Source organism: Gadus morhua, chromosome 16 (genome assembly GCF_902167405.1).
Source record: "Gadus morhua chromosome 16, gadMor3.0, whole genome shotgun sequence".
In the NCBI taxonomy this organism is placed as follows: domain Eukaryota; kingdom Metazoa; phylum Chordata; class Actinopteri; order Gadiformes; family Gadidae; genus Gadus; species Gadus morhua.
This window is the reverse complement of record NC_044063.1, coordinates 9,853,076-9,865,366: the sequence shown is the minus strand read 5'-3', so window position 1 is coordinate 9,865,366 and position 12,291 is coordinate 9,853,076. Positions and strand designations below refer to the sequence as shown.

At 38.5% G+C, this 12,291-nt stretch overlaps 2 protein-coding genes across 2 annotated transcripts; both read left to right on the top strand.

Moving 5' to 3' along the window:
• Positions 1-4,700: 4,700 nt before the first annotated feature.
• Positions 4,701-5,645, top strand: LOC115561104 (olfactory receptor 1509-like). Its single transcript, XM_030380901.1, has one exon. It carries the CDS (start codon positions 4,701-4,703, stop codon positions 5,643-5,645), a length of 945 nt encoding a protein of 314 aa, XP_030236761.1.
• A 4,586-nt stretch (positions 5,646-10,231) lies between these two features.
• Positions 10,232-11,194, top strand: LOC115561103 (olfactory receptor 1509-like). Its single transcript, XM_030380900.1, has one exon. It carries the CDS (start codon positions 10,232-10,234, stop codon positions 11,192-11,194), a length of 963 nt encoding a protein of 320 aa, XP_030236760.1.
• The last annotated feature ends 1,097 nt before the right edge of the window (positions 11,195-12,291 follow it).

Sequence of the window (12,291 nt, the reverse complement as noted above, 5' to 3'; positions counted from 1 at the left end):
CAAGATAAAATATAATTTCAATCAAATATCATTAGTGTGTTTGCAAAGAAAGCCACACTATTATTATCGAGTGCCTATATTTTTGTTTTTCGACCTCCCAATTTTTGCGTAATTATCTGCTCCTAACGTTTTTGGGGTATTTATATGAAACCACTACCAAATAGACAGTGCACTCCTGGTTTCAGAGAACAAGGCTTGCATACTTTTTTTAATGGTCATTTTTATAATAGTATTATTTGATATTGAAATTGAATGAGTCAAAAGCACTAAAATCAACCACTCCAAACCTGAACAACTGAGAGTTGTCAAATTGAATAGATCCACGTAAACTGGAAATGAGGCAGCCTTTTTTTACCAGTGTGACGACAAGGGTTGCTAAAAATCATGGTCAAACCTAAGCAGCCAAGCCCCCCCGCCCCCCCGCCCCCTCGCCCCATTTTATAAAATAATCTCAAACCTGGTATCCGGCAACTCCTGGCCTTATGTGACATGTTAAATTGTTTTGCCGACGGCACCCATAATGCTCGCCTGGAAAGTATTTTCTGTTCCTGGAAAGTTTTGGAAGACTTTGAAATGATTGTCAAAACTGACCGTAAACTCAAATTACCAAAAATGCACAACCTTATGGTATTTTTTTGGATTCTCTTAAAAATGGGTAATTGCTGATTTAATGCTGATGTATACAAAAATTTGATTATGCAAATGAGCATTGTTCAATCAATCACAAGTCTGCTTCAGAGAACCCCAGGAACCTGTAACGTGGTGCATTATGCTCAATCACCCAAAAATAAATCAGCCACATTATTCAATCAATCAAAATACTGCTTCAAATGGCCCATAAACTTGACCATCATCAACTTTACACAGAAATGAGTGTGCTTTTAATTTCTGCATGTTTATCCCCTTTACAATATATTTGGGTTAGTCTTTATTCATGGTTCACTAAAGAGAACCAGTCAAAAAAATGTATGGGGTAGTTTGTGACAAATCAGAACCATTTATCCTGAAAATATCATAAATCAGCACTTTTTGGAATTCTTAACAATTAATGGAGAATCAAACATAGAGCAAGTATATAATAAAGCAAGTATATCTGTAAAAATATGATTTAAGAGTTGGGGGAAGAGTAGTAGTTAATGCATATGACCTCAAGGCCAGCCAAAAGTTTCTGGGTACAGAATAAAAGAGTCTACAGCCTTCCTGTGCACAGCCTTGAGCGAGAGTCCTAAACCAATCTGATTATTAACATTCAATTATTCAATAAATAATACAAAGAATCTTAATCTCTTTGGATAAAAGAGCTGTACACATCCCCATTGCCACTGAATCACATACGGAAAACCACACAGAGATCCATGTGGACAACAGCAACAAACTACATAGAGTAAGACCCTGACAGGAAGACTGGGATAGACACACATGGCTGAAACACATGGTTCCAGTCCCACGGTTAGTACAGAGATCATGTCAAAGTCTACCCTGTCCAACAGGTCAACCCATTTACTAATTTGGATAATTTCTGTCGAAGATCCATCTATTTACAATTGAGCCATTTAGCAGATGCTTTAATCCAAATCCATTTACATTTATTTAAGGAGCAGGCAGGTGTTCCCAATCTTACAGAATGATGTCTCCAGGTAGGCTGCGGACATTAGGGATGAAACCCAGTCTGTGTCACATCTGTGTTGGGAATTTAACCCGTCTGACCATCTGTAAATGCATGTTCATAACTGTAGCTCTATCCTATTGGTAGCCTCTGACTTGAGTTCAGCCCCCCAACCTGGTCTGTCTGTTTTGTATTTCTCTCTTGGGTCTCCCATGTTTATATGATTAGAAAATATCTTTCCTGGAGCACTGCATGGGCAGAACATAAATGTACTGAACATGCATGGTATCAATTAAAGTTAATAAGTACTATCCAATGTAACAGGTAAGATACCAAGAGTTTAGCAATGAATATCAAGCTTTTTGACGTGTTAACTAAGATACGGGGCCTTCTCTCCAGGAAAATGTAATTCCTGGAAAAGTAGGAACATACAATCATAAAAATAAATGATACCCCTGGTCACTGGACATTGGAGCTGACGATGGAATCATTAAATATACCGGCTGGCTACATTTACCCTGCTTTGGTTTTGGGACCCTTGCATATGTAATTATTCTGTTTATTATTAACTACCTACCCATCACACGTTAGCTACACACACTATCATCCTACCTATCTACCTTCACACATTATCGTCGTACCTACCTACCTACACACATCCATTAAATCTTGCTCGCACTTTTGGGAAATATAGCCTATAAACCTTGGAACTCTGACTGGACAACCCTGTGTTGTCCCCGACACCCCCATTGGTCTCAAGCCAGCACTTAGACATTCCTTTTCACGAAGTGTATCCCGCCAGTCAAGCTCCAGTGTTGGTGTAACACACTCAGACTGTATATAATACAGGCTAAAGGTGACATAATTATACCACCAGGTGTGAGTGTTATAAGCCATTACAAGCCGTTTTGAAAATTTGCAGCTTTTGACATCACTGGTTGGCGTGTCCACCTAGATGTGTGCTGGATAGATCAGTCTACCAGCCTACCCAGTGGACTGTAGCAAACCTTGCTCATCTATCCGTCATGCATCTAGGTGGACACGCCCACATGTGATGTCAGAAGCTGCACAATTTCAAAACGGCTTGTAATGGCTAATAACACTCACGCCTGGTGGTATAATGTGTCCCCTTTAAATGACTTTCTATATGTGTTAATTGGTGGGGATGTATTGCAAGCACAAAAAAGCATCCACAAAACGTGTACATTTGCAATCAATGAGATTAAGACTGGGTATTCTAGTTTCTGGGTATTTCCGGCATTCCTTATATTCAAAGACGGTACTTTGTCAATGGGTTTGTGAGAGAGGAATAGCGAGAGGGAATCAATAAAATAAGATTCATCCACTTTAAATAGTAACAAATGTGTCCCTGTATGGGTAACACTATGAGTTTATGGAGTTGTCAAACGTTATGATAAAATCAGTTGACAGGTAGACTTTGGTTGCCATTAATATACCTGCATGCCTACTGCCATGCAATAAAAAGTCTATGTGTGAAAAACATTTCAGTAGCTTGGGTCTGGCATGAGCAACTTTTCAAAGGAGCATGTCCCAGTGAGGTAGATTGACCTTACAACATAAGCTGAGGTTTGTTCCATTAAAAAAATAAATGAATAAAACTTGTGGTTTGATAAATATTGGAAACATTTTGGATAATGTACTGGCGTTACAGCGTAATTAATTTTTCATGAAAAATATATCACATTATCATAACAAGTAACACCAAAGTAATACTTCTAGGAAGACTAATGTCTAATCTAATGTGTGTGTGCAAGTATGTGTGTGTGTGTGTGTGTGTGTGTGTGTGTGTGTGTGTGTGTGTGTGTGTGTGTGTGTGTGTGTGTGTGTGTGTGTGTGTGTGTGTGTGCAATGAAATCGAACATTAAATAAAAACAACACAACCTTACACCAAATCACCTAGCCCTAAAACCCATCCAACTGGCCCCAAGACACAATTTACTGGCCTAAGGCAACAATTTGTCACAATATTAATGGGCGTTCCTTTGTTAAAGCCAATAAAACAGCTTCCAATCAGCCCTGCAGCCGCAATGCTGCATCTCAGCAAAGGTAAGATGCTTTTGGAAGGAGAGAGAGTATTCAGCAATCTGTGTCACAGAGAGTCTTGAGGAGTTTTCTAATGGTGTTACTGTTCTTTTGCCTGTTTAATAACTACCAATATTTAAGTTGCAGTGTTCGAAACAGGTAGATTGCTTGGCTTCTGGTATTGCATCTTGCAGCTTTTTTGTTTACCGCTCATCCAAGCATCTTTACACTCAACACTTCAGTTCATTGGGGCCTCAGCAAAACACCCGTCAAGTGTGATATCGATCGGGTTAATGGTTGTCGAGAAATCGGGGGATGGACGGACTCCTTCTGTTATAGTTAGATGATATCATGTTGTGTTATATTTAGGGCTGTCAAACGATTGAGAGTTTTTATCGCGATTTATCACATAGTATTAGTGAGTTAACCCACGATTAATTCACTCACTTATTTTTTATATGATATTTTAAATCCATTCCAATTGAAGTTCAATGAGATTATAAAATGGAATGACATTATAATTTATACCAAATGTACTGAATAAGCAACTTCTAGTTATCTTGAGGCAGATTTATTGACTCATTCAGTGTAGGTTGAATATGAAACTTACAGAACAACACAGATTTTGGAAATGTAAACAGGCAGTTACTTAGTGCAATTGTAAAGCAAAAGTTACTACAAGTGTAGTTACATTTAAATAAGAAGCACCACAGATTTTGGAATTGTTCAATGTCATCTACTGCAAGTGTTATTGAATATAAAGTAAGTGGAACTGAAAATAAAAAAATAAATCTGATATAAATATTCACTTTCTGTGGGCCAAACCTTGATAAATCACAAAAAAATTAAACAAAATAATGTGTGTTAATGTGTTAATTTTTATTAAGCAAATTAAAATAAGATAGTGTTCATGTGTTATTATCTAGCTAATTTTAACAGCCCTAGTTTATTAATTTATTATTTCTCCTCATACTGCTATAACTGATTAACCTTTTTTTCTTGTATTTTTTCTAGAAAGAGCCCGTTCATTGGAAACTAAAGAAATCTAACGATGAACACAAGTGATCCGCTGAGTAACTGGGCTATGCAACTAACACTACAGTCATTAGACCTACCGCCTGGCCAAGAATACCCAGTTTTTGTCTTAGGAACTCTGACATATATGACCATTTTGCTCTGCAATACACTGGTGTTCACAACGATTGTCTTCACAAAGAGTTTGCATAAGCCCATGTTCCTGCTGCTGTTAAACCTACCAATAATGGACATGATTGGAGCCACTGCTTTTCTACCACAGCTTGTAACCAGCATTTTGACCAAGAACCGCTCTATTTCCTACCCTGGGTGCTTCTTTCAGGCTTTTCTCATTCACTTCTACGGCACAGGGAACTTCTTGTTTCTAACAGCGATGGCCTATGACAGGTATATCGCCATATGCTTGCCCCTTAGGTACAACTCCATCATGAATCCGAAAACTATAATGAGACTCATTATTGCCATTTGGTTCGCAGATATTTTGTTTTTCATAGTTTTGTTTTCTTTAGTTGCCAGGTTCAGAATTTGCAGGACTAATATTGTGGATATCTTCTGCAACAATCCAGCTATGAACAAACTACTTTGTGATGACACAACGGTCAATAACTACTTTGGCTTGATTTTCATTGGCGTAATTCAAGGAATACCGCTGATTATAGTAACATACACATACATAATGATCTTGTTGACTTGTATGATGACGAAACAGGCTGATGCGAGAGGGAAAGCTCTCCAAACATGTGGAACACATCTGGTGGTTTTTTTATTCTTTGAATTAAATGCTGCCATCACTTTGATCTCTCACCGATTTGAGAGTGTGTCCCCATACCTGAGGAGAGCTGTGGGTGTATCAATTACTATATTTCCCCCAGTACTCAATCCACTTATATACGGGTTAAAGACAAAAGAACTTCAGAGAAGCATGATTAAAATGTTTAAAAAACGTAGGTTAGCCTACTAATAAAAAGATCAAACATTATTGTCATCAAATATCATTAGTGTGTTTCCAAAGAAAGCCACACTATTGTTATCATGTGCCTAAATTTTTCTTTTTCGACCTCCCAATTTTGTGTAATTATCTGCTCCTAAAGTTTTTGGGTTATTAATATGAAACGACTACCAAAAAGTCAGTGCGCTCCTACTTTCAGAGACCAAGGATTGCAGACTTTGTTTAGCAGTCATTTTTATAATAGTACGATTTGAAATTGAAATTGAATGAGTCAAAAGTGCTAAAATCAACCACTCCGAACAACTGAGTTTTCAAATTGAATAGATCCATGTAAACCGGAAATGAGGAGGCCTTTCTTTCCCAGTTTGACGACAAGGGTTGCTTAAAATCGAGGTCATACCTAAGCGACCACGCCCCTCCCCCCCCCCCCCCCCCCCCCCCACACCCCTTTTTATAAAATAATCTCAAACCTGGTATCCGGCCAATCCTGACCTTATTTGACATGGCAAAATGTTTTGCCGACACCCCGGCACCCATAATGCTCGCCTGGAAAGTATTTTCTGTTCCTGGAAAGTTTTGGAAGACTTTGAAACGATTGTCAAAACTGACTGTAAACTCGAATTACCAAAAATGCCCCACCTTATGGTATTTTTGGATTCTCGTAAAAATGGGTTATTGCTGATTTATTGCTGATGTATACAAAAATGTGATTATGCAAATGAGCATTGTTCAATCAATCACAAGTCTGCTTCAGAGAACCCCAGGAAACTGAAACGTGGTGCATAACGCTCAATCACCCAAAAATAAATCAGCCACATTATTCAATCAATCACAATACCGCTTAAAATGGCCCATAAACTTGACCATCATCAACTTTACACAGAAATTAGTGTGCTTTTAATTTTTGCATGTTTATCCCCTTAACAATATATTTGTGTTTGTCTTTATTCATGGTTCACTAAAGAGAACCAGTCAAAAAAATGAATGGGGTAGTTTGTGACAAATCAGAACCATTTATCCTGAAAATATCATAAATCAGCACCTTCCTGTAAGCAGCCTTGAGCGAGAGTCCTAAATCGATCTGATTATTAACATTCAATTATTCAATAAATAATACAAAGAATCTTAATCTCTTTGGATAAAAGAGCTGTACACATCCCCATTTCCACTGAATCACATACAGAAAACCACACAGAGATCCATGTGGACAACAGCAACAAACTACATAGAGTAAGACCCTGACAGGAAGACTGGGATAGACACACATGGCTGATACACATGGTTCCAGTCCCACGGTTAGTACAGAGATTATGTCAAAGTCTACCCTGTCCAACAGGTCAACCCATTTACTAATTTGGATAATTTCTGTCGAAGATCCATCTATTTACAATTGAGCCATTTAGCAGATGCTTTAATCCAAATCCATTTACAAGGAGCAGGCAGGTGTTCCCAATCTTACAGAATGATTTCTACAGGTAGGCTGCGGACATTAGGGATGAAACCCAGTCTGTGTCACATCTGTGTTGGGAATTTAACCAGTCTGACCATCTGTAAATGCAGCTTCACAGCTGTAGCTCTATCCTATTGGTAGCCTCTGACTTGAGTTCAGCCCCCCACCCTGGTCTGTCTGTTTTGTATATCTCTCTTGGGTCTCCCATGTTTATATGATTATAAAATATCTTTCCTGGAGCACTGCATGGGCAGAACATAAATGTACTGAACATGCATGGTATCAATTAAAGTTAATGACATAAGTACTATCCAGTGTAACAGGTAAGATACCAAGAGTTTAGCAATGAATATCAAGCTTTTTGACGTGTTAACTAAGATACGGTGCCTTCTCTCCAGGAAAATGTAATTCCTTGAAAAGTAGGAACATACAATCATGAAAATAAATGATACCCCTGGTAACTGGACATTGGAGCTGACGATGGAATCATTAAATATACCGGCTGGCTACATTTACCCTGCTTTTGTTTTTGGGACCCTTGCATATGTAATTATTCTGTTTATTATTAACTACCTACCCATCACACGTTAGCTACACACACTATCATCCTACCTATCTACCTTCACACATTATCGTCGTACCTACCTACCTACACACATCCATTAAGTCTTGCTCGCACTTTTGGGAAATATAGCCTATAAACCTTGGAACTCTGACTGGACAACCCTGTGTTGTCCCCGACACCCCCATTGGTCTCAAGCCAGCACTTAGACATTCCTTTTCACAAAGTGTATCCCGCCAGTCAAGCTCCAGTGTTGGTGTAACACACTCAGACGGTATATAATGCAGGCTGAAGGTGACATAATTATACCACCAGGTGTGAGTGTGATAAGCCATTACAAGCCGTTTTGAAAATGTGCAGCTTTTGACATCACTGGTTGGCGTGTCCACCTAGATGTGTGCTGGATAGATCAGTCTACCAGCCTACCCAGTGGACTGTAGCAAACCTTGCTCATCTATCCGTCATGCATCTAGGTGGACACGCCCACATGTGATGTCAGAAGCTGCACATTTTCAAAACAGCTTGTAATGGCTAATCACAATCTTGCCTGGTGATATAATATGTCCCCTTTAAATGACCTTCTATATTGTGTAAATTGGTGGGGAGTTATTGCACGCACAAAAAAGCATCCACAAAACGTGTACATTTGCAATCAATGAGATTAAGACTGGGTATTCTAGTTTCTGGGTATTACCGGCATTCCTTATATTCAAGGACGGTAGGTTGTCAATGGGTTTGTGAGAGAGGAAGAGCGAGAGGGAATCAATAAAATAAGATTCATCCACTTTAAATAGTAACAAATGTGTCCCTGTATGGGTAACACTATGAGTTTATGGAGTTGTCAAACGTTACGATAAAATCAGTTGACAGGTAGACTTTGGTTGCCGTTAATATACCTGCATGCCTACTGTCATGCAATACAAAGTCTATGTGTGAAAAACATTTCAGTAGCTTGGGTCTGGCATGAGCAACTTTTCAAAGGAGCATGTCCCAGTAAGGTAGATTGACCTTACAACATAAGCTGAGGTTTGTTCCATTAAAAAAATAAATGAATAAAACTTGTGGTTTGATAAATATTGGAAACATTTTGGATAATGTACTGGCGTTACAGCGTAATTAATTTTTCATGAAAAATATATCACATTATCATAACAAGTAACACCAAAGTAATACTTCTAAAAGGAAGACTAATGTCTAATCTAATGTGTGTGTGCAAGTATGTGTGTGCGTGTGTGTGTGTGTGTGTGTGTGTGTGTGTGTGTGTGTGTGTGTGTGTGTGTGTGTGTGTGTGTGTATGTGTGTGTGTGTGTGTGTGTGTGTGTGTGTGTGTGTGTGTGTGTGTGTGTGTGTGTGTGTGTGCAATGAAATCGAACATTAAATAAACACAACTATTTATATTTTGTGATTTATACACCGTGCATTGAATGATGAAAAATATTTTGTATTAATTAACAGGCTCTAAACTTCAATGAACTTGCCCTAAGCCCCAATTAACTGGACCTTACACCAAATCACCTAGCCCTAAAACCCATCCAACTGGCCCCAAGACATAATTAACTGGCCTAAGCCAACAATTTGTCACAATATCAATGGGCGTTCCTTTGTTAAAGGCCAATAAAAAAGCTTTCCAATGAGCCCTGCATCCGCAGTGCTGCATCTCAGTAAAGGTAAGATGCTTTCGGAAGGAGAGAGAGTATTCAGCAATGTGTGTCACACAGAGTCTTGAGGAGTTTTCTAATGGTGTCACTGTTCTTTTGCCTGTTAAATAACTACCACTATTTAAGTTGCATTGTTCGGAACAGGTCTATTGCTCGGCGTCTGGTATTGCATCTTGCAGCTTTCTTGTTTACCGCTCCTCCAAACATCTTCACACTCAACACTTCAGTTCATTGGGGCCTCAGCAAAACACCCGTCAAGTGTGAAATCGATTGGGTGAATGGTTGTCGAGAAATCGGGGGATGGACCGACTCCTTCGGTTATAGTTCGATGATATCATGCTGTGTTATATTTAGGGATGTCAAACGATTAATAAATTGTTATCGCGATTTATCACATAGTATTGGTGAGTTAACTCACGAATGATCATATTTTTTTAATTATATTTTAAATCCATTCCAATTGAAGTTAAATGAGATTATGAAATGGAATGACATTATCATTCATACCAAATGTACTGAATGAGCAACTACTGGACCAAGTGATCTTAAGGGAGATTTATTGACTCACTCAGTGCAGTTAAATTAAAATAAGAAGCACCACGGATTTGGGAATTGTTAAATGTCATCTACTGCAAGTGTAATTGAATGTAAAGTAAGTGGAACCAAAAAATAAATACAATTCTGATACAAATATTCACTTTCTGTGGGCCAAACCTTGATCAATCACAAAAAAGAAAAGATTTTTTTTTTGAGATAATGCATTAATTTTTATTAATCAAATTAAAATAAGAGTGTGTTATCTAGCTAATTTTAACAGCCCTAGATATTACCTTATTATTACTCCTCATACTGCTATAACTGATTAACATTTTTTTCTTGTATTTCTTCTAGAAAGAGCCCGTTCTTTGGAAACTAAAGAAATCTAACGATGAACACAAGTGATCCGCTGAGTAACTGGGCTATGCAACTAACACTACAGTCATTAGACCTACCGCCTGGCCAAGAATACCCAGTTTTTGTCTTAGGAACTCTGACTTATATGACTATTTTGTTCTGCAATACACTGGTGTTTGCGACGATTGTCTTCACAAAGAGTTTGCATAAGCCCATGTTCCTGCTGCTGTTAAACCTACCAATACTGGACATGATTGGAGCCACTGCTTTTCTACCACAGCTTGTAACCAGCATTTTGACAAAGAACCGCTCTATTTCCTACCTTGGGTGCTTCTTTCAGGCTTTTCTCCTTCACTTCTACGGTACAGGGAACCTCTTGTTTCTAACAGTGATGGCCTATGACAGGTATATCGCCATATGCTTGCCCCTTAGGTACAACTCTATCATGATTCCGAAAACTATAATGAGACTCATTATTGCCATTTGGTTCGCAGAGATTTTGTTTTACATTAAGGTTTTTTCCTTAGTTGCCAGGTTCAGAATTTGCAGGACTCATATTGTGGATATTTTCTGCAACAATCCATCTATGAACAAGCTACTCTGTGATGACACAAAGGTCAATAGCTACTATGCCTTGTTTTTAATTGGCGTAACTCAAGGTATACCGCTGGTTATAATAATATACACATACATCCAGATCTTGTTGACATGCATGACGACGAAGCAGGCTGATGCGAGAGGGAAAGCTCTCCAAACATGTGGAACACATCTGGTGGTTTTTTTATTCTTTGAATTCAATGCTGCCATCACTTTGATCTCTCACAGATTTGAGAGTGTGTCCCCCTACCTGAGAAGAGCTATGGGTGTTTCAATTATTATATTTCCCCCAGTACTCAATCCACTTATATATGGGTTAAAGACAAAAGAACTTCAGGAAAGCATGATTAAAATGTTTAAAAAAGTGAGGTTATCAATTAGCATACAAATGACAAGATAAAATATCATTGCAATCAAATATTATTAGTGTGTTTGCAAAGAAAGCCACACTATTATTACCGAGTGCCTATATTTGTCTTTTTCGACCTCCAACTTTCTGTGTAATTATCTGTTCCTAAAGTTTTTTGGGTAATATATGAAACCACTACCAAATAGACAGTGCGCTCCTACTTTCAGAGGCCAAGGACTTTTTTTAATGGTCATTTTTATAATAGTATTATTTGAGATTACAATTTATTGAGTCAAAAGCGCTAAAATCAACCACTCCAAAGCTGAACAACTGAGAGTTGTGAAATTGCATAGATCAACCTAACCTGGAAATGTGGAGGCCTTTTTTTACCAGTGTCACGAAAAGGGTCGCTATGAAGGCCTGTTCATAGTCCTGGTGATAAGGAGACGCCTCGTCAGTGATGACGCTCACGAACATGCATAAGCGTGAGCGTCATCACTGACGTGGCGTCACAGATGGACAGGTCAACCCATTTACTAATTTGGATAATTTCAGTCAAAGATCCATCTATTTACTATTGAGCCATTTAGCAGATGCCTTTATCCAAATCCATTTACAATGAATTTAGAAACATGTTATTAAGGAGCAGGCAGGAGTTCGCCATCTTACAGAAGGATGTCTACAGGTAGGCTGCGGACATTATGGAGCCCAGAACCTCTGTGTTGGGAATTGAACCAGTCTGACCATCTGTAAATGCAGCTTCATAGCTGTAGCTCTATCCTATTGGTGGCCTCTGACTTGAGTTCAGCCCCCCACCCTGGTCTGTTTGTTTTGTATTTCTCTCTTGGGTCTCCCTTTGTTTATATGATTATAAATTATCTGCCCTGGAGCACTGCATGGGCAGAACATAAATACACTGAACATGCGCGGTATCAATAACTGTTGATGACAGAAGTACTATCTAGTGTAACAGGTAAGGTATCAAGAGGTTAGCAATGAATATTGAGCTGTTTGAAGTGTTAAATAGGATATTGTTACTTCTCTCCAGCAAAATGTAATTCCTTGACAACAAGGAAAATACAATAATGAAAATAAATGATACCCCTGGTAACTGGACATTGGAGCTGACGATGGAATCATTAAATATA